A 25,790-nucleotide genomic window follows, 5' to 3' on the forward strand; every position below is an offset into this window, starting at 1 on the left:
AACAATGCCATATTTCACTTTTCCATATTTACCATACACATGTTGGAAGGACACAAATGCCATACTAACCCCTTGTCTATATGGCATCACATCAGAGTCATGCTTTGTTGCATACACTGCAGCAACACCCTCAAGCAGAAAGTTTTTGATTATCCCCAGCAGTTTTCTCTGATTTACACAATTTTTTTCCAGATAATATATATGCATTTCATCACTGCACCAAGGATGTCCAATATATTTATTTATTTAGGTCCAGGGAAAATTCTGTACAATGGTGTTGGAGAAGCTTACATGAAGTTTCGAAAATTACAAGTTTCAAAAATTCATAACTACGTACATATATCAGTAAGATAACTGATTTCATCAAAAAACAGCCTCTAAAATATAAGTGCCTTAAACAAGTTAACTTTGGAAACTCCACTTAGGAATATCAACAATATAGAAAAAGATATATTGCCACCAAATCACTGGTGAATCCTAGACCAGGAGCATACTGCTGAGGCCCTACACAAAATCTAATTTGTTTGGTAAACTAACTCCAGGCCCATGAACATGCAACTATTTGTCATGCATGCCTTCATATCATTCCCTCAGTCTGCCTGAAAAATGATTCAGCATCTCCGCCCACCCCCATGTAATGACTGATATATTGAGCTTTTGAGAATGACAAGACAGTTACTATAATGCAGTAAATCTTGGCACATGATTTTCTTCTGAAAGTATTACTGCTACACTCTCTGACTCCTTTAATAAATATTTCATTGCATAGTATGTATTACTTCTGAAAAATGCTTTAGCTGCCTTTTTGAACAGATTTATTTAAGTAAACTTTTCAACACCTTGGACAATTTGTTATACAGTTTTATTCCATAACAGAAAATGTTCCTTTGATTTTTGTTTGTTTTTCCTTGGTAAATGTTAAAAAGTCCAAACTGGCTCTTGGCCTATGATTATGTACAGAAATATTAGTGAAATTCATAGTTCTGTTTTGCCTTATATGGACAACACATCAGTAGACTGACTATATTGTGAAGAGGATAAGACTACTACTCACTACAAAGATGACACATTGTATTGCAGACAGGTACAATGACAAAACTATTACACAATGAGCTTTTAGCCAAGGTTTTGTTCAAAAAGGAAACACATACACTTTCACAGTAGCGAGCAAGCCTCATACACACATTACTGTTATCTCCAGTCGCTCCAGATCTGGCTGGAGATAGTGGATATTCTAACAGTCTTTTTTGTGCATGTCTGCAAATCAATGTTCATCTTTACAGTTATTTAATAGTACTTTACAGTGAGCCCAACTATTACTTATAGTTATTATTCTTTTGGCTTATTTATGCAGTTTAAAAATTAGTATGACTGTTTTGTACCTTTTATAACCACCAAAAAAGAATTCCACAGCTAAAATAAAAATGTACAAAGACAGAGACAGGTGGGGCCAAAAAGGAACAGCAACAGATAGTGCCAAAAATTAATGCGACGTGGTAACAAGAGCATGTAGTGTTGCAAACCTCTTGAACAAGTGCTTTATTTCTATTACTGACAGCTTGGGTTATTGGGTTTGGTAATAATAATAATAATAATAATAATAATAATTTTATTGTCATTTAGCCATTACAGCAATAGACAACGTCATATACATACTAAAATACAATTAATAGTTTGAAAGAAACAACAGGTTTGTTGTTAACATTATAGTATTATATTACAGTTGATAAATTCTCTTATATCATAGAATGGGTGGAGGACTAGCCAGTCATGAATTGTTTGTTTGAATAATTGTTCAGGTAATTCTTGAACAGACTGAGGAAGATTATTAAATAATTTGTACCCCATGATTTCATAGCTGTTGAGTGACTTTCACTACCTATGGTAAGGAATATAGAGGCACCTATTCCTTCTTGTATTGTGGCTATGTACATTTTCTCTGGTTTTTGTTTCTGGTAATTTTTTCTTCATATAAATTAGAACATAGTATATGTACAAGTTTATAACAGTCATGAATCTTTGTTAACAGAACAATGGTTTACAGTGTGCCTTATATGCAGAACCAGTAATTATCCTAATAGCTTTTTTTTTGCAGTATTAATGTCACGTACACAGCTAGAGTTCCCCCACAAAATAATTCCATATGTTATTATACTTTGAAAGAATGAAAAATAGGATGTGCAATGGAGTATCTGAGACCAGTCTTTAAAAATAACTTCAGTAAAATGGAAATGACACATTCCCCAAAGAAGTAGCATCCATCGTAAAATCCTTAAAACCTAAGTATGGGGGTATGATAACATATCAATGAAGTTCATCAAAGACTGCTCATGCGAGGTGAGTTCTATCTATCTAAGTTGTTTGTGTAATCAATCTCTTATCAGCAGAATATTTCCAGACTGTCTAAAATATGTGAAGTTAAGCCTCTTTACAAGAAGGGGAATAAAGAGATACCATCAAAATATCAACCAATTTCGCTTCTGCCAGCTTTCTCAAAAATATTTGAAAAGGTTGTGTTAAAGCGTCTCCTTAAGCATCTGACTGCAAATAATATATGACACAGTTTGGATTTCTGAAGAGCTCTGATATAGAGAAAGCCACTTACTCTTACAGTGAGAATGTACTTAATTCATTAGATAATAAATTAGAGGCTACTGGCCTTTTCTGTGACCTGTCAAAAGCCTTTGACTGTGTGAACCACAGCATTCTCTCGAGCAAATTAGAATATTATGGTGTCACTGGCAATGCTGCGAAATGGTTTGAGTCTTATGTAACAGGAAACAAAGGTTGTCATTGTGAAATACCTGTGCAGTAAGCAGTCAGTCTTCATTTGCCTGCGAATTAATTACATGTGGTGTTCCTCAGGGTTCCATCTAGGGTCCATTGCTTTTTCTTGTGTACATTAATGACGTCTCATCTGTTACATTGCCAGATGCTAAGTTCGTTTCGTTTGCAGGTGATACAAACATTACAATAACTAGCAAGTCAAGTACAGATTTAGAAATAGCTACTAATCAAATTTTCACTGACAGTAGTAACTGGTTTAAGCAAATTCAGTGTCATTAAACTTTGAGGAGACCCACTATATGCAGTTCAGAACCTGTAAGAAATTTCCTTCCAGAATTTGCATAACGTACTAAGACATGCAGATTGAAAAGATTGACAGTGTTAAATTTCTGAGAGTACAACGTGATAATAAATTCATTTGGGAAGTGCATGCCATAGAACTGCTTAAGTTCCTAAACTAGTCTGTATTTGCAGTGAGAATGATGTCAGATGTAGGAGATGTAAATATGAAAAACTTGCATAGTTTGCTTACTTTCATTCTATTATGTCATATGGGATTATATTCTGGGGTAACTCAGCAAACTGAGCAAAAGTTTTTTAGGGTGCAAAGCATGTGACAATAATCATATGCTTATTTGATCATTATAGGAGATCTGAACATAGACATGAGTAAAAATACAGACAATACTAAGACCTTACTGGACTTACTGTACATATACAATCAAAATATAAAAATAGATAAATCAACCAGAGTAACAAACCATAGTGAAACTATAATTGATCTTGTAATAACAAATATTCCTACATGCTACTGTGACACACAGGTAATAAACTCCACATTAGCAGACCATTTTGCAATCATGATAGACATAAATATAAAGACTAGTGATTCAGTGCAGAAGAAATGGGAGATGAGAAGACAGAACTACCCACATAACATAAATCTGCTAAAAAAGATGTTAGAGGCAGAAAACTGGGAACCAATATACGCAGCTAAAGATGCAAACACCAAATGGAACCGGTTTTTTTCTTTCTTCAATTATTGTTATGATGTTACATGTCCTGTTAGTAAAAGGCTTGTCAAACAGCAACTAAAAAAGAAAAGCTGGGTGACTGGAGAAGTAATCCATGCCAGAAATAATCTGAGAATGCATTATGACCTCTCCAAACAAAAAAATACTGAGGCCTACAACACACTGTATAACATAAAAAAGAAAGAGTACTGTAGTTTTATCAGAGAAACTAAAGCATCATTCATCAAGATGTATATAGATAAGGGAAAGAACTACTCAAAAGGTTTATGGTCGTCCATTAATGAAGAGAGAGGAAAAGTAACAAATTGGGCAGAGGACATCTGCCCACTGATGAGTAGGAAAAGCTATGCAAACCCTCTAGAAATAGCGAATACTTTTAACAGATATTATATTAGTGTAGCAGATGAATTAATAAAGCAAAATAAAACAAATGCAGTAAGTAAATTGTTAAACCTCCCACATACAAATCATACTATGGTTTTCATACCTACAACAGATACAGAAGTGTCAAACTAATAAAACAACTTAAAATTAAACATTCATCTAGCTTGGTGTCACATCACATCTCATAAAGGAATGCAGAGAATGTATATTAAAACCATTGACACACATGCTGAATGCTGAGATAGAAGAAGGTATATTTCCAGATTCACTGAAAGTAACTAAAGTGAAGCCAATTTTTAAGAAAGGGAACAAGGATGAATTAGGAAATTACACGCCAATATCATTGATCTCAATATTTGCTAAAATCTATGAAATGGTAGTAAAGAATAGAATTGTAAGTTTTATAAGTACAGTATACTGCATTCATCAAAACATGGTTCCATAGAAGGGAAGTCAACAAAAACAGCATCAACAGATATAATTGAGCACGTTCTTAATTTACTTGAGAGGTAACGAAAGACCTGTGGGATTTTTGTGGACCTATCTAAGGCATTTGATTGTGTGAACTGCTCAAAATTAATGATGAAATTATATAAGTATGGAATTAGAGGAAAATGCTATGACATACTTAAATCATACATTACAAATAGGAAACAATGCACAGAAATTAGACATACTAGTCAGAGAAATATAACAAACTACAGATCAGAATTACAAACAGTTAAACATGGTGTGCCACAAGGGTCTGTGCTTGGGCCAATACTTATATACTCTACGTAAATGACTTCCCTATCTATATAAATCAGAAACTTAAAATGTATGCTGATGACACAACAATCATTTGCACAGCTGACACAAAGGAGGAGCTTGAGAAGGAAGCACTCCTGACTATCGAAAATGCAAATAAATACTTAACACAAAACCACCTGTTTATGAATCAGTCTAAAACAATGAATGTAGTATTTCAGACCAAGCATAGTGAAAATTATAGTATAAATGTTAATATAAATGGAAAGACTATTAAAGAAGTAACCAGAACAAATTTTCTAGGAACTATAATAGACAAACATTTGGCATGGGGGGAGCAAATAGATGCACTGTGTAAAAAGATAAACAAACAGATATTCATCATGCATAACACAGCTAAGACTGTGGATGATAAAGTCCTCAGATCAATGTATTATGAACTTGTCTTCCCACATTTGTCTTATTCAGTTCATATATGGGGAAGTGCACAAGCTGGCTACCTAAAAACAATATTCACAATTCACAAAAGGGCAGTGAGATGCATTGCAAAAATACCACCAAGACAGATCTGTAGGCAAGCTTTTGTGCACTATAATATTATGACAGTATACTCACTGTACATATAGCAAAGCATAATGGCGGTAAGGTCAAGTGATAAACACCTCCTAAATAAAGATGTACACAAACACGGTACAAGAGGAAATGAAAATTCCTACATGATAAACAGAAATCTAAAACTGTCTACGACTGCCCCGGAAGAAGCAGACAAAAGGTTTTTTAATAAACTCCCCAAAATCATTAAACAAGAAACAGACCTAAAATGTTTTAAAAATCATTTGAAACTATATTCCACAGACAAATGTATATACAGTTTGAGTGAATACTGTTGTTGTTGTTGTTGTTGTTTTTTTGTTGTGGTCTTCAGTCCTGAGACTGGTTTGATGCAGCTCTCCAGGCTACTCTATCCTGTGCAAGGTTCTTCATCTCCCAGTACCTACTGCAACCTACATCCTTCTGAATCTGCTTAGTGTAGTCATCTCTTGGTTTCCATCTATCACTTTTACCCTCCACGCTGCCCTCCAATACTAAATTGGTGATCCCTTGATGCCTCAGAGCATGTCCTACCAACCGATCCCTTCTTCTGGTCAAGTTGTGGCACAAACTTCTCTTCTCTCCAATCCTATTCAATATTTCCTCATTAGTTATGTGATCTATCCATCTAATCTTCAGCATTTTTCTGTAGCACCACAATTCAAAACCTTCTATTCTCTTCTTGTCCAAACTATTTATCATCCATGTTTCACTTCCATACATGGCTACACTCCATACAAAAACTTTCAGAAATGACTTCCTGACACTAAAATCTATGCTCGATGTTAACAATTTTCTCTTCTTCAGAAACGCTTTCCTTGCCACTGCCAGTCTACATTTTATATCCTCTCTACTTCGCCCATCATCAGTAATTTTGCTCCCCAAATAGCAGAACTCCTTTACTACTTTAAGTGTCTCATTTCCTAATATAATTCCCTCAGCATCACCCGACTTAATTCGACTACATTCCATTATCCTCATTTTGCTTTTGTTGATGTTTATCTTATATCCTCTTTTCAAGACACTATCCATCCCATTCAACTGCTCTTCCAAGTCCTTTGCTGTCTCTGACAGAATTACGATGTCATTGGCGAAACTCATAGTTTTTATTTCTTCTCCGTGGATTTTAACACCTACTCTGAATTTTTCTTTTGTTTCCTTTACTGTTTGCTCAATATACAGATTGAATAAGATCGGGGAGAGACTACAACCCTGTCGCACTCCCTTCCCAACCACTGCTTCCCTTTCATGTCCGTCGACTCTTATAACTGCCATCTGGTTTCTGTACAAATTGTAAATAGCCTTTCGCTCCCTGTATTTTACCCCTGCCACCCACAGAATTTGAAAGAGAGTATTCCAACATTGTCAAAAGCTTCCTATAAGTCTACAAATTCTAGAAACGTAGGTTTGCCCTTCCTTAATCTAGCTTCTAAGATAAGTTGTAGGGTTAGTATTGCCTCACGTGTTCCAACATTTCTACGGAATCAAAACTGATCTTCCCCGAGGTTGGCTTCTACTAGTTTTTCCATTTGTCTGTAAAGAATTTGCATTAGTATTTTGCAGCTGTGACTTATTAAACTGATAGTTCAGTGATTTTCACATCTGTCAACACCTGCTTTCTTTGGGATTGGAATTATTGTATTCTTCTTGAAGTCTGAGGGTATTTCGCCTGTCTCATACATCTTGCTCACCAGATGGTATAGTTTTGTCAGGACTGGCTCTCCCAAGGCTGTCAGTAGTTCCAATGGAATGTTGTCTACTCTGGGGGCCTTGTTTCGACTCAGGTCTTTCAGTGCTCTGTCAAACTCTTCACGCAGTATAGTATCTCCCATTTCATCTTCATCTACATCCTCTTCTATTTCCATAATATTGTCCTCAAGTACATCGCCCTTGTATAGACTCTCTATATACTCCTTCCACCTTTCTGCTTTCCCTTCTTTGCTTAGAACTGGGTTTCCATCTGAGCCCTTTATGTTCATACAAGTGGTTCTCTTCTCTCCAAAGGTCTCTTTAATTTTCCTGTAGGCTGTATCTACCTTACCCCTAGTGAGATAAGCCTCTACATCCTTACATTTGTCCTCTATCCACCCCTGCTTAGCCATTTTGCACTTCCCGTCGATTACATTTTTGAGACGTCTGTATTCCTTTTTGCCTGCTTCATTTACTGCATTTTTATATTTTCTCTGTTCATCAATTAAATTCAATATTTCTTCTGTTACCCAAGGATTTCTACTAGCGCTCGCCTTTTTATGTACTTGATACTCTGCTGCCTTCACTACTTCATCCCTCAAAGCTACCCATTCTTCTTCCACCGTATTTCTATCCCCCCATTCCTGTCAATTGCTCCCTTATGCTCTCCCTGAAACTCTGTATAACCTCTGGTTCTTTTAGTTTATCCAGGTGCCATCTCCTTAAATTCCCACCTTTTTGCAGTTTCTTCAGTTTTACTCTACAGGTCATAACCAATAGATTGTGGTCAGAGTCCACATCTGCCCCTGGAAATGTCTTACAATTTAAAACCTGGTTCCTAAATCTCTGTCTTACCATTATATAATCTATCTGAAACCTGTCAGTATCTCCAGGCTTCTTCCATGTATACAGCCTTCTTTTATGATTCTTGAACCAAGTGTGAGTGAATACTAAGATGGTGTTTAAATATGTCGTATCATTACTGAAATGTGCCTTTAAAAATTAACATTTCTGCTTGTTGTTTGGATTTGTGTGGACACGTAAGGTGAAACATGTAACACCTTTGTAGGATTACGGACTAGTTCTGTTTAATTATTTGTTTCATTTATATATAATGAAATCAAGTTTGATGTTAATAGCCTATTGTATGACACACCCAATACTCTCAGGTGGATTTTCAGCTGGAGTCCATGGGCAAAGAATAAATAAATAAATAAATAAAAGTAAATTCAAGAACATCATGTAGAAACCTATTCAAGAACTTTGTATTCTAACCACTGCTTCCCAGTATATTTAGTCCTTAATTAAATTTGTTTTAAGTAATACATCTCTGTTTCCAACCTATAGCTCAATACATAGAATCAGTATTAATAGTAAGAACAATCTACATAAAGACCTAAAATCACTTACCTTGGTCCAAAAAGGAGCCCAACATTCAGGAACACACATTTTTAAAAAATTGTTAGCAACAATTAAAAACTTGGTTTCAGATAAAGCATCATTTAAACAGAGTTTGAAAGTCTTTTGGATAGGCAACTCCTTCTACTCTATAGACGAATATCTTAACAGAGACTGTTAAGCCAGCTTAAGTAAAAATGTCTGTTAGATTTCAGTTTTGACAGCACTTTGTCACAACAGTCAATATTGGGTATTTTGTGTATGGTAAATTTATTAATAGTGCATAACAGTGTTTCATTCTGACAGCGCATTAATTCTGTAAATATTAGTTGTTCCAGTGTGCCACATTGTATTCACTTATTTTGACACCCTCCTGACAATTGATCAGGGTAGTAGGTATTATATTCAAATGTTTTATGTTACACTTTTACATGTTCCACACCCATGAGAATTATCTTATTTTTTGAGTCTATGGAGTGAAAACTGAATTGAATCGAATCAAATATTGTGCTACCACAGGATGTTGGCTGTTAGCAGCAGATAACATAACCCAAGAGTATTACATGTTAATGACTTTCTTTTTGCTAGTATATTTATGTCTTCATTGCGTGTTAACACTCAGCATTCATCCCTAAAAGCTTTGTGTTTGTTACACATTCTATAGATTATTATCTGTGCTGAATGTGACAGTGCTTTTTCCCTCTTTATGCTGTAGTGCTTTGTGTTTGTTTTCTTTGTGTTAAATGTTAATTTATTACATAATGCCCAATTGTAAACATTCTTGATGCTTTCATTTCTTTTCTATATTAGAAGTTCTCATGTTTTATGAGCGACTATGATGTTGTCAACAGCAAAGGGAACTTTTTCTCATGTCTTACACTATCTTGAAAGTAACTGATATATATAGGCACGCACACACACACACACACACACACACACACACACACACACACACACACACACACACACACACACAAAGAACAGAACTCAGCCAATACACTATCCCGAGGAGCTCATAAGTCTGTATGTTTCTTGTTTGACAACTGGTTTACTAAAAATTTTTTGGGAGCAAATATGTTAACCATCTCTGCCTTTTGCACCCTGTTTTTCAAATGAGACTGAAACATTCGTTTGTTATTTCTCATACACCTAGTACTTACAGCTTGTGTAGTGGTATTTTATGGTCAATGGCGTCTTGGACAAGTCTAAGGATACCTATTACACTGTCATACTTATCACTTCTGTGAACTAGATAAGGGGCGATATTGTATGTCTCCAATTTCAGAAATCAAACTGTGCTTCATTAAAAAGATTCTTTTTATTCATATCTCATTAGTCTATTGTTCATGGTTGATTCAATTATTTTTGAGAATGCAGACAGTAGAGGAATTGCCTGTAATTATCTGTACTCTTTGTATTATATTTCTTTTGTGTGGGCACAACTCATATATGCTTTAGGTACTCTGAAAAATATTAGAAGTAAAGGATTCATTTAATATTTTTTTAAATGGTGTTCATATACTGTGTATGCATGCCTTCAGAACAGAAACTGGAACTTCATCTATGCCTGCTGACTTCTTAGTTTCTTCAATTTCTATACTGTCCTTCTGATTTCAAGCTGCACTGTGGGAATAATCATTGTAATTGCTGTGCACGTCATTGTGAGAGCTACCTGTGTTTTGAGAAGATTTTGTAACAACTTCTCTATTATTTCAGACAAATAGTCATTTACAAAATCTGCCAATTCCTGAGGACTGAATAACCTGATGGTGACCACCAGTATTTAAGTGACATACTCACCAATGTTCTCTGCTGACTGGCCCAAAGTGATCTGCAGCCAACAACCAAATTACCTCATATTGTTTGGTCTTAAAGATATTTTCCAGAAATTGAATATATCAGGAAAGTTATAGCTGCTGTACCTTCCTGTTTTTCCTATGAAGCCCGTTGCATTGGAATCATCTAAGTACATCAGAGCACCATATTTCTGTGCCAGCTTATATATATCTGTTAAGGGAGCGACGTCTGCATCCATTGGAAATACTCCACATGTAGCAATCACCTTCAGTCTTGCACACTTCAACTGCTGCAAATTCTGCTCAAGATCTGTGACAAAAAATACTAAACTGCTGTTGCAGGTACTAACATGAAATAGTGATGTATATGAGAGACATGGAACTATCCAATTTTGCGCATGTTTTGCAGCATCACAAATTTCTGTAAGTAGTTCTAGCTATTTTTTTTACAGCTCCAAATGAATTAATTTACATGTATTTTTTTTTTAAAGTATGTAATACGGATTTGAAGGTATGTTCACATAATCACAACATATCAGAAAGGTGAGGAACGAAAATACAGAAGACATGGCCATTTACTCATACGTCATGTTTTTCAGAGCTCAAGGAATGTAGACCACATCAAAAACTGGAATGTCAAAGAAAAGTAGACACTGTGTCTCTTTTCAAAGCTAAGAAATAACTGTAATTAACTGTTGGCATTTGTGTCACTGACAGTGAGATCATTAGCATCACATATCAGTAATGTTAGCCTTTTTTTATACAGGGTGGTTATAAAGAGACTGAAAAGCTTGTAAGGGTGATGCAGGGTAGGTTGTACTGAGAACTAATTGAAAAAAATTGATACACTGAGCCACACTTCTGAGATAATTAAGTTAGCAAATCACACCACTGCACACAAATCTGATTGGGCCAGCAGAGATGGTGTTGCCAAACATGTTCTTCATTTGGTTTCCTAGAACTGAGCAAGAGAGTGATACAAAGAGTGGTCGTGGATGATAGTAAGAATCAAACATGAGCTACAGGTTGAGCAGTCTCATGCCCTGTCATCTATGCTATGAGAGCGACTGACTCACTTGAATTTGTGCATGCTCTCAGATGATTGCTAACTTCATTGGTAATTAACTCGGAAATGGTAAAACATTATTTTTTTTCAACAAATGTTTCTCAGCACAACCTACCCTGTGACACCCTTACAAGCTTCTGACCACCTTGTATATTTTCTTAAGGGCATTAAATGTACTCCACGTAAGGTTAAAATGATTTTAAGTAAACATTTTAGTTGGCAGAAGTCTCTTACTTTGAAAAGAGCTACTGATTTCCATCCATACAAATCAGCAGTTGCCCTTCTAACTTATCTCTTCATCTCGAATTTGGCCTTCTCTGTTATGTATCACTGTTAATCTCTCTATATAAAAAAAATGAAGTGATGATAACACATATGGTCTCACATACTGTTAACCTCTCTATTACTCCAAATTATGTCATTGATGTTGCTGAGTGCCAGCTTGTACAGGTGTCAATAAGACAAGTTTTGCGCTGATGACAATAAAATCAAATGAACCATTAGTGATTAATGGAATGAAGAGGAAGCATAGGAATTCAGTTATAGGCATTAGTAGAATATTAATCTTTGGTTCTACAACATCAATTAGCGACAAACTGTATGTCAGATGGCATGTTTCAAGAAGCAATTCTCAGCTTCAGGTTAAGTATACAAGAATATTCACAGTATTAAATGTTAAAAAATGTTATACACTGAAACATTAGACAGAACAGTCTTAGTATTTCATTAAAATTAGTCCTCTTCATGTACCACGAGCTCTGTCAAATGCATCTGCCTGTCTTTTCTATACAGTGTCCAGTCCTGTTCACCAGTACAGCACACTGTTCTCAGGTCTCATGATCTGTTTACTGAGAAGCCGTTTATGGGCCCCAGAACATACTTATGGTAAGAGCCAGCACTGCATTGACATCACTACCTGTTATGGTATCAGCAATGCACACACATCACTGATACACAAATAAAGCTTTCACATGTCATTGGATTATAAAGTATCGAACTGTTAAAAACCATACAGTAGCTTATTGTGACTTTTACATGAATCTTTTAAGGGAACTACTCAAGTGATCTATATTTTGTCATTTAAAACAGTATTGTGCTTTTTCGCTATGCACAAGGATTTCTATCTCTTCAAATAATTGTTTACTTCCCTCTATACAGTGTATGTACTCTGGCTAGTGGATGTCAGTGTTATGAATGTGACTCACTACAGTGGACCTGTTGAAATTGCTCAGTTTGAATGTATCTTTGTGCTCACTGTGTCTCACTTTAAAGTTTTTTCCATAACGTATTTTGTTTCACCATATAAGTATGCTCAATTTATTATATTCATTAAAATTGTCATTTTGTAATTTAAGCCTCAGTAAGTTATCAGCTGTGAGTATCACTTTAACACTAATCTCCTTGAAAACGTTACTAATTTTTGTGAAATACTGTTGTAAAGAAAATAAAGTTGTAGTTTTCCTTCTTATGCATTTTCTGTTTCTTACTACACCTCCAGATCAGATCATCAATAACATTCTCTTGATTACTGTTTGCTCTGGCTATCTGTATTAGTTGGACATTGCAAGTTTAAGAGGCCAGTCAATTAAATTTCTAAATGCAAGTAGACTACTGTTTGGAAAAAGTGAAACACCAATACTGAGGAATGTGATCACAATGAAATGCATTCCATAAATTAGAGACATGTCATTACACAAATGATTAGCATTACAGATGTGTACACACACTGGAACTGTGTAAATTGAGAAATGCCACAATCAACTGCACCTCTAGATGTTGTGGCACATGAGCACCTCAAGTTGTTGCTGGGGAATATTGCACCTAGCAGTTTGGTAGCACATCTACAAAGCATCAAATGTGGCTGCAGGAGAACCTGTATGAATAAGTTGACAACTGAGAGTGCCCCTGACATGTTCAATGGGTGATATATCAGGTGAATGGAAAGTCGAGGGAAGCAGTGATACTGATCATTCTTCAAAGAAGGCTTGTACATTCCTCATCATATGTTGTCAGGCATTGTTCTGCTGAAATATGGTATGTGGGACTGCCTGCAGCATAGGCAGTGCCCTGGGCTGCAAAACCTCCCTGATGTAGCAGTAACTATTCAGTTTTCCCTCAAGATGTCAGAGCTGAGATCCCATGTTATAGGCAATGGTGCTCCAAACCATTGCATTTGCTGTTCTACAATACAGTCTGCTGGACTGCATTCACCACAGTGTCATCAAACATTTATGTGGCTATCAATATGCGACAAATTGAAGTGGGATTCATCTGAAATCATTGCAGTCTGCATCATTGGTGGTTCTGATCAATGGAAGCTGACGCAATGGCATGTGTACAGTAGACAACGTTGAACCATCGATGTAGACTTGTCCACACTCATTGCAGTGCTCAAACATTGCACCAACACTGAGGATGAAGCTGTTCTGACCATCCTCATCTCTTCACTGGTTCCACATATGCATCACTGTTGAAGCAGCATGATGAGTCACACTGTCATGCATTGACAGATCCACACTCTGGAGACCAATTATTCTACCCAATTTGAGCCCTCTCAAATGTTGATATTCTACCTTGCAATGTTGGCAGTGCATAGTGGCACTTGGTTACAAGTTTCCACTTTGTATGATGACTCCACACTGACAGAGCATTCTGTAACAATGACATGTCCATCCATACAAAAAAGGCACTGTTGGGTCTACCTCTACACCACATCTCTGCCATTTAAATCATTTATTATGGTTCCACTGTTGTACATGTCCTCTTATTGTGGCATGCTGCAGACCACTTCTTCTGTGACTTTGTGGACATTAGGATGACAGGAATTATTACGTAATGTTGTATTAATAACTGTCAGTTTCTTATACACATTTAAGGCATGTGCTCCATTACATATCTCAACACTAAAATCCTGGAACTATAAACAAAATTAGAATGGATAAATCTTACCAAACAAGGAAAGCATACACTCAACAGTTTTGCTTCTATTTTGCACAATTATAGTAGCGTACATACTCAGGTGCAACCAACTGCTAATCTAGTATGAAGCACTACTCAAGCATTTTCAAAATGTCAAGGTCCAACTTCTAAAAGTTTGTGAGAGAGTCAGCTATTGAGCAGCATTAGTAAAACTGGCTAAGGGAGCAGCCTAGAATTCTGCCTGTACTGCATTTGTATGTCATAATTTTTTTTTATAATCTTTCATCAACCACTAATCTCACTACAATGAACCATGTTTGTTCAAAAAGGAGAACAGTAATATTGATAGGCATTGTAACACAGTCATCCCAAGGTACAATACAGAATCATGGTAAAATGAACATTCATTTATTAGTGCATTCATGTGCATATTAAAAAATTATTGCAGTCAACTCATTTCATCTATAATTCTTTGTTGTCATTGGTAGGCAGACATTATAAAGCACTGTATTGTATTGTATTGTATGGAACTGGGGACCTAGAAGCAACAAAGAGGCTCTGTCCCTGCTGTAGCCCTCAGTGGTACACAATCCCACAACAGACTACAGCAGTCCACTCACCCCACCACCACCCCACACTGAAGCAATGAGTATGGTGTTCACTTCTGTGTGCTCAGTCTATTTGGTTGTTCCATTGGTTCTCATGTCCATGGAGGCAGTGCTTAAATCTCTGCTCAAGCAATATCTGGCTCTTACTATTGATATCACATATTTTTCAGCCACGTTGGCTATGCAAGATTCTATACATGCCACCTTTTCTCCTTTACAATGATGCAGCCTATGATTGGGAGGCTTCTGAGAAGTCGATTTGACACCACTTCCTCACTTTGGGTGCCACTGCTGCTAATGTGTGCAAGGCTTTGTTCCTTTGTTGGATTTCCCCTTGGATTTTCTAGGTATTGTGCTAGTCAGTCCCTCTTCAAGAACCTGCATCACTCTCATTTGACGAAATGTGTAAATTTTTGTTCACTTATCATCATAAGCACACACATGTCATTGCAATATGTGTTGAGTTCTAGCATTGTCATAAACAGCTCCACCAGTCCTACTGGGCTTGCATGGCCTAACTATACAGTTTCAGTCATGAATGTCCATTTGTTACTGATTTTCATAATGATTCCTATGCTGATTCTATGACCAGTGACACCATCATTCAGTTGGCTTCTGAGGTGGTGCATCAACATGCACTACAGTGTGAGACTCCATCTTTACATTAAGTTTTGAATATTGCTTAGCATTTCGAGGTATCTCATACTGCAGGTGATCAGACTGAGGCTCATTGTGACATCAGTGTGGTGGCTCCTATTCCTAGTTATGGTGAATCAGTTACTTCTCAGGGGAAGGATGACATGGCAGCCATACAAACATTGTCTCTGAATCACATTGGACAGCAGTCTAGCAAACAACACCGACCATAGTAGTGGCAGTGTTCAGCACTCCCATCTTTCCCATACAGCAACAAGCAACAAGACAGGCCATGTGCCCTAAGCACTAGGGTATTTGCAACAATTGTAGGAAAAAGGGGTATGTTGTATCTGTGTGTCATTTCCAGCTGTCTCCTGTAGATAAGGATGTGGATGTTAATTGTGTGTCTCCAGTGCTTATGAATAAAACAAACTGTTTGATGTGGTTCGAGTGATGGACTAAATGCTCATATTACAAATGTAGCTATGAAATTGCTAAAGTCACAGACTTAACATGCACTTGCAATCTCTGGGATTGTCGCTGGTTACTTGATGTTTGGTAGGTTACATGAAGCAGCATATCCCAATTTTGGGGCAATTTATAGCTCACACTGTGTATAAGTCTGTGGTTTGTCCCTTAACTTTTCTGGTAGTGGACGATTCTGGCACCAATAATTTGTTTAGTCTGGATACTTTCAATGCTTTTGGTTTTTTATTTGCAGATGTGGTGCACCTTGTTTCAAACCAGGTCCCTTATCAGCAGTTAGAGTCTTGTGTTCTGAGTATTTGTCTCTTTTTCTTGATTGTGTTAGGTTGTGCCACAATTTCATGGTCCACATTACCTTAAAACCTATGGCATAGCCACATTTTTTCAATACACACCATATTCCAGTGGCTTTGCATGATAAAGTTAAATAAGAATTGAACAGGCTGACATTTTTGGGAGTGATACAACCTATCATGTTCAGTAAGTGATCTATACCCATCATGGCTATTAAAAAACTGAATGGTTAGCTTTCCCTCTGTGGCAACTTTAAAGTTTCCATTAATGCTTAATCTATGATTGAACCTACCCTTTGTCCCATCAGGATGAGTTATTAACCAAACTCATGGGAAGCCAGTTCTTCTCTAAAATTGATTTATCTGAAGCTTATTTACAGGTTCTGTTGGATGGGGATTGGAGAAGGCTCCTTGTGATTAACATGCCCTTTGGGTTGTATCAATATCATCACCCGTTCATTGTGGCCAGTGCCCGTGTGATTTTTCAGCAGTTTCTGGAACAGTCAGTCATGTCTGTTCTGTTGTGCATCAACTATTTTGATGACATTGTCATGATAGGTGCATACACAGAAGAGCATTTATGCAACTAATGCTCCTCATTCAGAACTTACATACTGCAGAGTCGAATTGCAACTTGGCCAAGTTCCACTTTTTTCACTCATCCATCGTGCATTTGAGGTTTGAAATTTCTCAGGATGGTGTACAGCCTTTGTGACACCATGTCACCACTAACACAGCTCTGCTTCGCCCTTCTAAAGTCAAAGAACTCCAAGCATTTTTAGGGAAAATTGCCTAATGTCACAAATTCATCCTCTCCATGAATTGCTTCACAAGGCTGTTCCTTTATGGTGGACACAAACAAGTAAGTGCCCATTCATGCATACATACTACTCCTTGTTCCATGGTTTTAAGGATGTCATGTAAGAAAAGTAAGAATTGGGCTTCATATAATTGATGTCTTCATAATCCTTGCTGCTTGGACAGAGTTCATCTGTTCAATACATGAATTGTTTGAATGCAGAATATGTTCTATATTTCTACAACAGATGAATGTCAAAGATATGGACTGCTTGTTTTGTGTACGGTTTCTGCTACCATTATTGTATGAGTGTGTGACATATACCTTCTTTCAACTACTATGCACAGTTCAAGAGATCTATGGTATATTGTGGTTGAAAGACATGCTAACTTGGACACAAATTATGTATATGATTCCATTTGGCACTAGAACTTTGTTCATTTAGAGTGCTTTCAGCTTTTTCTCAACATCACTAATGCCAATCTTTACATCACTGATCCTTGCAGTGATGGGGCTGAAATCATCTCTTTTCATTTGCAAGGAACATTTAAAAACAGAATTCACAATTTCTATGTTTGCCTTGCTACTTCTCAATTTAAGTTATTGTGTCATCCAGGAGTGTCTTGACATTTTCTTTGGTGCCACTTATGGCCTCTGATAAAATAAGAATTTCCTTTGGATTTTATCAGAGGAAAACATTTTTCCAGTAGAAATAGAAGGCTCCACACATCACTGTTTTGACAGCCAAATGCATTTCATTTAGAAGTTCTCTGACTACACTGCCTGACAAAACAGTGGTTGGATCACTGCAACTTTATACACATATGCACCACTAACAGGTATGTAGTAGAGTTACAATTCTCTGTGAGAAGTAGAACAGGAAACAGAGTGAGCCAGTGTTGTTTGTGTGTGATGTTGTTACCAGGTCTGATAGGGCATGTAAGGGAAGTGAACAGTGTTGTATGTTGAGTGATCACTGTGGAAGACCTGAAGATACTGCATACTCATATGATACAGTGTTATCAGTAACTGACAGTCACACGACATTATTATTATAGCAACTGACAATTTGAAAGTGGTTTCATTATGGGTCTCCATTTGGCTGACTGGGTGAACCAAGCAGTATCCAGATTTTTGAGACATCTGGATGTGACAGTGGCCCAGTGTTAGACAGCAAGGGAACCTAAGGGTGGGCATACTCATAGTCAGGGTTCAGTACAAACACATCTGACAACTACAAGGTTAAGATTGGTGTACTGTGCACCAAGCACATCATAATCATTTACATCTGAATCTGCCACCTGAGAACAAGTAATGGACTCCTTGAAACATTTTGTGTCATCCCACACCATTCTTAAGAACTACCAACAAGGCAGACTAGGGAAGTAATGTCCTTTGTTTAGGTTGCTGTTAAATCCCCAGCACTAATGGCTAAATTTGGAATGGTGGCATTACTAGGAAATATGGACTGCTGATGAGCAGCACAGCTTTGTGTTAGTGATGAATCACTTGTTTTGCACTACCCAAACAATGGTCATCAGCAAGAATGGTATCAAACTGAGGGTTGTTCTAAGTGATTCACTTGCATTTTTCTCTATGACATCCTGAAAGCCATGGATAAAGGCAGTCAGATAGATGCAGTATTTCTTGATTTATGACATGTAAACTACGATCGTATGAAATATCAAGAAAATTTTGTGACTAGTTTGAGGATTTCTTGGTAGAGACGATGTAGTATGTTATCTTGGATCAAGTCATCAAAACTTCAAGTAACTTTGGGTGTCCCCCAGGGGAGTGTGTTGGGGCCCTTGCTGTTTATGTTGTATATTAATGATCTTGAAGACAATATTAACTATTGGGCAGGCATGACTATGTACAAAGTATGACAACCACAAACATTATTTTTCACCATTCCATTAATGTTTCACAATTGTGAGCTCATACCAATTCCTTCTTTACTGCTTCAGCTAACACAATGATAAATTATGCAATCATAAGTTCAAGTGAGCAACAGTAATATAAAATAAACAGTGAGTTAGGTATTTACAATCTGTGCAAGAAAATGACCCAGATTATGAGCTAGGAGGCAGTCCCACAATGAGGCAGTTGTCTATGAGATAATTAGTAATCAAATAAGTGGTTGGTTTAATTAAAGAGTGCTTTAGATCATATTATGTAAATTTATTTCATCATTGTTTAATCGAACTAAGATTAAAATGTAATTTTGCTCATACATGTTTACCTTGGTAACATAAAGACAGCTATTCTTTACAAGTGTACAAAGTACATCATACACCACATCATGTTATGAAAAATGTCATGCCCACTCATGGCTTAATAGTAAGCTTAAGCTTTCCAAAGAAGCTGCAGTTGTCTATAATGAAATACTGTCCAATAAAAGCTGAACAATAATTCAGCTGGGGCTTGACAAAATTTCAAAGTGATGGAAAAATTGGCAACCACCTTTAAAAGTTCAGAAATGTGTGGAAGCATGTTCTCACTCAGTACCTGCTGAAGAAGGGAATGAATGCACAGGAGATCCATAATGACATGCTGGGAACATTAGAGGAGGATTGTCCTCCTTATTCCACTGTGAAAAAGTGGATGATGGAATTCAATCATGGAAATACCTCTGTCCAAGATGCACCTTGCTGTGGAAGACCAGTAATGGCCAGTTTGGAGGAAAAGTCACTGCAATCCAGGAGATCACCATGTTGGACTGGCATGTGGCTGAATACTAAATTGCTGTCATTGTAATGTCTGTCATTGAGTACTGTGGCTCTGAACTGCTTCTGCAGCCAACTTATTCACCCAATTTGGCCCCCTCTTTCATGGCTTCCCAAAGCTCAAGAAACATCTAACTGGAATCAATTTTTGATCAATTGGTGATATAATGGCAAAACATTCAACAAGAAGAGCATAATGGACTTGCAGCATCAACAGTAAAAGTGTGTGGTTCTAAAAGGAGACTGTGTTAAAAAATAGCCATCTACATTTGGACTACTGACAACTTTTATTAGGTGGTCTGAGAACTTTTGTCACCCCTCATAGTATCTTTTGTCTACATTGAATGATCACATAGACTCAGTCACTGGTAAAGCAGGTGGCAGGCTTCAGTACTAGGGAAATACAATCAGTCTACAAAGAGGATTGTTTATAAGACACTTGTATAATACATCCTAGGGTACTGCTCATGTGTGTGGGCCTCACACCAAAGAGGACTAACAGGGGATATTGAACTTATGTAGAGAAGGGTAGCACAAAAGTTCTTGACAGATTAAAACTGTGTGCTGGACCTAGAATCAAACTTGGGACCTTTGCCTTTTGCACACAAGTGTTCTACTGACTGAGACACCCAAGCATGACTCTGATTCATCCTCACAGCTTCACTTCTGCCAGTACCTTATCTCCTACTTTTCTAACTTCACAGAAGCTCTCCTCCAAAATGTGCAAGACTAGGACTCATGCAAGAACATATATTGCGGAGATGTGGCTTAGACATAGCCATGTCTCTGCAGTATCCTTTCTTCCAAGAGTGCTAGTCTTTCAAGTTTCACAGGAGAGCTTTAGTAACGTTTGGAAAGTAGGAGATGAATTACTGGTAGAAGTGAAGCTGTGAGGATGGATCATGAGTCATGCCTGGGTGGTTAAGGTGGTAGAGTACTTGCCTGCTTAAGGCAAAGTCTCAGCTTGACATACATTTTTAATCTGCCACAAAGTTTTGTATCAGCACACTCCACTGCAGAGTGGAAATTTCATTGTGGAAGGGTAGCACAAATGGCTTCAGGTTACTTTGACCCATGGGAGAATGTTGCAGAGGTGCTGAAAGAAACAGAACTGGCAGACACTTGAAAGCCTACTTACAAAGTTTCAAGAACCAGCCTTAAATGACAAATCAAGGAACATGTTACATTTCGCTACATATCACTTCTATAGGAAACATGATGATAAGACTGAGTTAGTAACAGCACACACAGAGACATTTAAGCAGTCATTATCCTGTGCTCCATAGGTGAATGAAATGAGAAGAAGCCATAATAACTGGTACAATGGAAAGTACCCTCTGCTATGCACTTCACAGTGGTGTGCAGAGTATGGACATATTATTTTCTACGGTGGCTTGCCACATTGACCACCTACAAAATTTAATCATGCCAATCTACTGTTTGATGATAAAAATCTTATCCAACAAATACAGTATGAATGCAGGACATATGTAATTACAAGCTGTGGTTTTCTATGAAGTTTTTGGATTCATCCCAGGCTGAGAATGACCTGATTTAAGTTTGTTCCCATCCTTGATACTGAGTAACGTCAATGTCATGGACAACTTCAGTTTATGTCTCAATGTATTTGTGTTCTTGTCAACTGCAAAAAAAAAAAAAAAAAAAAAAAAAAAAAAAAAAAAAAAAAAAAAAAAAAAAAAAATCCCTTGGTTTTCCATTAGAATATCCTTTTGGTGTACATTGTATTTGCCCAAAGAATCTCATTACTGTCAGTTTTGGGTTTTAGCCCAATTTCTTTACTTAGTTTAATATGGTTTTCATTGTTTTTAGAACTAATTTAAAGTCTGGAACTTTGTTGTGAATGCTTTGGAAGTTGATCACTAAAATTTTATAATCATCTCAATCCTGATAGGCCATTTATTTGAGTCCTACACTAATACTTCAAGATCTCCTTTGGCTATCATTATCTGGACTGTTGGAAAATCATCTCATTTAAATAACATTTGTGCATTTTACACACTTTCAGCTATGTGGATAGCACCCTCTTCTGTGTAGCACACTACTGACACTGTAGTTCTCAATCTTATGATGTTTTGCTTGTTGCAGAACTCAACTCATCGAGTGTGGTGCCTGATCAGTTCTGGGGATAATGCTGACTGTGAGCTACATTGAAATTCCATGTACAAGTCTGATCTCAACATTTTCTGCCAGACAGTTGTATGATTTAAATATTAAACTAGAGACAGGTGACATGTATTGTTTGTTACAGCATGTGCCACATTCTACATCTGGTTGCATTCTGTTCCCTCAATGGCTGGAGGAATATCATTTACAGGTTGGATGAGGCCTTTAGGAGCACACTCTTAGTTTACATGGTGGTCCTTCTTGTCTCTTACTGCCATTTCTGTAAGGGATAACATTATTCACTGTCTGTTTGAAATGCCAAAGATTATGTGAACCATACCCTCTGCACTTACTCTCCCCAGACACTGCATTGACTCAGTTTAGTTTTCAAAGGGAGACAGCACTTCTAACATGTTGATTATGGGAATGGGTAGGTCACCATGCATTCTCTCTAGTCTGTGCAACCACTATGCAGGATCCCTCCTTGACCTAACACTGACACCTCACTCAGAGTTAAGTTGCAAGTGGTAAGAAGTCCTTTATTTCCTGCAGAGGTGACAGTACCCAAGGGACAGGATAGAATTTGAGGTACCTTTGGTATCTTTCACACATGTCTCTTGAGTGCCCTTCAAGCAGACTAATTTATAGCATGTTGCAGCTATTGACAGCACTCATGATGATTTCCAGCTACTCACAAACAGCAACTCTCTCTTCTCTTGTCATCAAGCAATATTTACAGTGGGTGCTGCAACATCACTGGTGTAATGTATTACTGGACATTAAACAACTAACTTTGTTTAAAGCTTGATGATTCTTTTTAATTTCTAGTCCTGTTACACAACAAGGATTGCAATAAGGTGACAAAAGTCATGGGGTAGCAATATGCACATGTAAAGATGGTGGAAGAATCACATACACAAAATACAAAAGATCAGTTCATTGAGGGAGCTGTCATTTGTACTCACATGATTCATGTGAAAAAGTTTCTGGCATGATTATGGCCACATGACAGGAATTAATAGACTTTGAATGGTGAATGGTAGTTGGAGCTACGTGTGTGGGACATTCTATTTTGGAATGGTTAGGGAATTCAATATTCTGAGAACCACAGTGGGAAGTATGTGCCAAGAATATCAAATTTCAGGCATTACCTCTTACCATGGACAACATAGTGGCTAACAGCCTTCGCTTAATGGCCAAGAGCAGCAATGTCTGCATAGAGTTGTAAGTGCTAATAGACAAGCAACAATGTGGGAAATAACCACTGAAATCAATATGGGATGCATGACAAATGTATCCATTAGGACAGTATGGAAAAATTTGACATTAATGGGCTATAGCAGCAGACAAACAACACTACCTGCAGTGCCTTTCCTGGGCTCATTACCACATTAGTTGGACCCTAGATAACAGGAAAATTGTGGCCTGGTTAGATGAGTCCTGTTTGCAGTTGGTAAGAGTTGATGGTAGGATTCAAGTGTTCAGATCCTATGAAGCCATGGATGGAAGATGTCAACAAAACACTGTGCAAGTGGGTGGTGGCCCCATAATGGTGTGAGCTGTGGTTACATAGAATGGACTAGGTCATTTGGTCTAACTGAACCAATCATTGACTGGAAATGATTCCATTTGACTACTTGGAGATCATTTTCAGCCATTCATGGTCTTTGTGTTTGCAACAAGGATGGAATTTTTGTGGCTGGCAATGCTCTATGTCAACTGGCCCCAGTTGTTCATGATTAGTTTGAAGAACATTCTGGATAATTTGTGAATGATTTGGTCACCCAGATCACCCAACATGAATGCCAGCAAACGTTTACGTGACATAGCTGAGAGGTCAATTCATGCACGAAATAATGCACTGTCAAAATTTTTGCAATTATAGATGGCTGTAGAGACAGCACACATCAATATTTCTGCAGGGGAATTTTAGTGACTTATAGAGTCCTTGCTACATCAAGTTGCTGCTCTATGGCATGCAGAAGGAGTCCAAAATGATATTAGGAGGTATCCCAAGACATTTTTCACCTCACTGTAGAAGTTCCATTGAAGAACTCAAGCAACTAACAAACACAAAAACGATTTTACATTATAAGAAGAAAAACTGTGGAATAAAATTTTCTGATTCCCTGGAGCTTTGGGAGATCTTTTCAGCTATTGAGGTTGACTGTACTAACAAAGTTGTGTAAAAAACTAAAAGAAATAGTGGACTTTTATGCTAAAAATAGACAATTCACTGCTTTTGAGAGATGAGATCAAATGAAACATGACATGACAGCTATAATATGCTCAGAAAGCATTATTTACCAGTATCATCTCTCCAAATGCTATTCACCAATTTTTAAGAGTTTCCTATCTAATCATTTCTTAACTTGAGGTCAGTTCTTTTACTCTTGTGTTCGAAAAGCACTATCATTTCTGTTTCAGCTACTACAGCTGTTTACTTTCCCACCTTTCGTCCATACATTCTCTCTTGTTATTTGTTGAAGAAGAAATAGATCTAAATATTTATCATGTTTTTAGTGTCAGTGACCTATATAATGCAACATTTCCTCAGTAACCTTATGTGGAAGAAAATACTCTCACTACCAATAACAAATACTAATGTGCATAATACAACATCTGAAACTAAGTTTATGCAATGAAGTAAGACATGTGTCTCAAATACCTGCCATATCATTATGTTTAAAAGCACACTTCTGAGCACAGCAAAGGCGTATTCCTTGAAGAGTAGAAGGATGACTTAACTCATCATAAAAAACAGCATCTTTATCCTTAAGAAGGGCTTCAAAAAATCCAGCATTTGCACTGAAACAATTTATGTAGAGCAAAGCAGATTCCCTACAATGAAACTTTGCAAGTTTTGCTTCAAGTTCCTGTGGAAACAGATGCAGGTACCTTTAATATTACAGATAATCTTTTCATCAAGGATTTTTTCTGTAAGTGAAGGCCAAAATACTTACCTTGTGTAAACAATGAGTTCCAGATATAAAACGAACTGAAGCAAGTCCAGCACCAAATTCATCAAGAGCAGCTTTAGCTGCACATATAACATCAGGATGAGTCTGTAGTTGAAACAAAATATAATGGTGCATGATACTATACAAAGGACATATGCAAAATAAAAATGTCTGAACTGAAAATTAGCACAACATGGAGCAGTAACAATTGGATTATACCAGATGGACATACAAATGACAACAATTAGGGAGGTAGTTCTTTTGACAGAGAGAAACATAAGGGAAAGATCCAAATCTACTGCAGGGTTTATTACTTTAAAAACTGACAATAAGAGACAGAATACCAGTAGTGAATAAAGAATGTAAGAGTACAAAATAGCTCCCTACATATCACTACAATAGGGAGTGTGAAGCCAGGATTAGACTAATTATAGATGCACACAGGAAACCATGCTTTGGTAAGTTCCCTCTGCAATACACCTCATAGAGGTCTTCAGAGTATGCATGTAGACAGCGGTATAGGTGTAGAATGTAAAACAGAGGAAACGTTAAGAAAATAGTGTATAGAAACTTTATGCTTATTGTTTAATAATTTCTTACATTCTTTGTCTTTATCACCCCTCCTGTCTTGTCTTATTTTTTGCACTGCTTCTTCACTTCAAACTTTTAAATAGTTCTCCAGCATTATATTTCATTTTTTGTCTACGTTTCAAGAATACTTTTTCAGTTTTAGCTCTCATCTCCAAC

General features: G+C 37.0%; 1 protein-coding gene across 2 annotated transcripts in view; it reads right to left on the reverse strand.

Moving 5' to 3' along the window:
• LOC126266872 (2-amino-3-ketobutyrate coenzyme A ligase, mitochondrial-like) overlaps positions 1-25,790 on the reverse strand; it is a 220,656-nt gene that overhangs the window by 94,831 nt on the left and 100,035 nt on the right. For both annotated transcript variants that reach the window (XM_049971519.1, XM_049971520.1), the window contains exons 3-5: positions 25,047-25,148; positions 24,752-24,959; positions 10,553-10,736 (exon numbers count right to left, since the gene is read on the reverse strand). In XM_049971519.1, the coding sequence (XP_049827476.1) occupies positions 10,553-10,736; positions 24,752-24,959; positions 25,047-25,148 (494 nt within the window). The remainder of the gene's footprint in view (positions 1-10,552; positions 10,737-24,751; positions 24,960-25,046; positions 25,149-25,790) is intronic.

The sequence above is a fragment of the Schistocerca gregaria genome, chromosome 4, assembly GCF_023897955.1.
Source record: "Schistocerca gregaria isolate iqSchGreg1 chromosome 4, iqSchGreg1.2, whole genome shotgun sequence".
In the NCBI taxonomy this organism is placed as follows: Eukaryota; Metazoa; Arthropoda; class Insecta; order Orthoptera; family Acrididae; genus Schistocerca; species Schistocerca gregaria.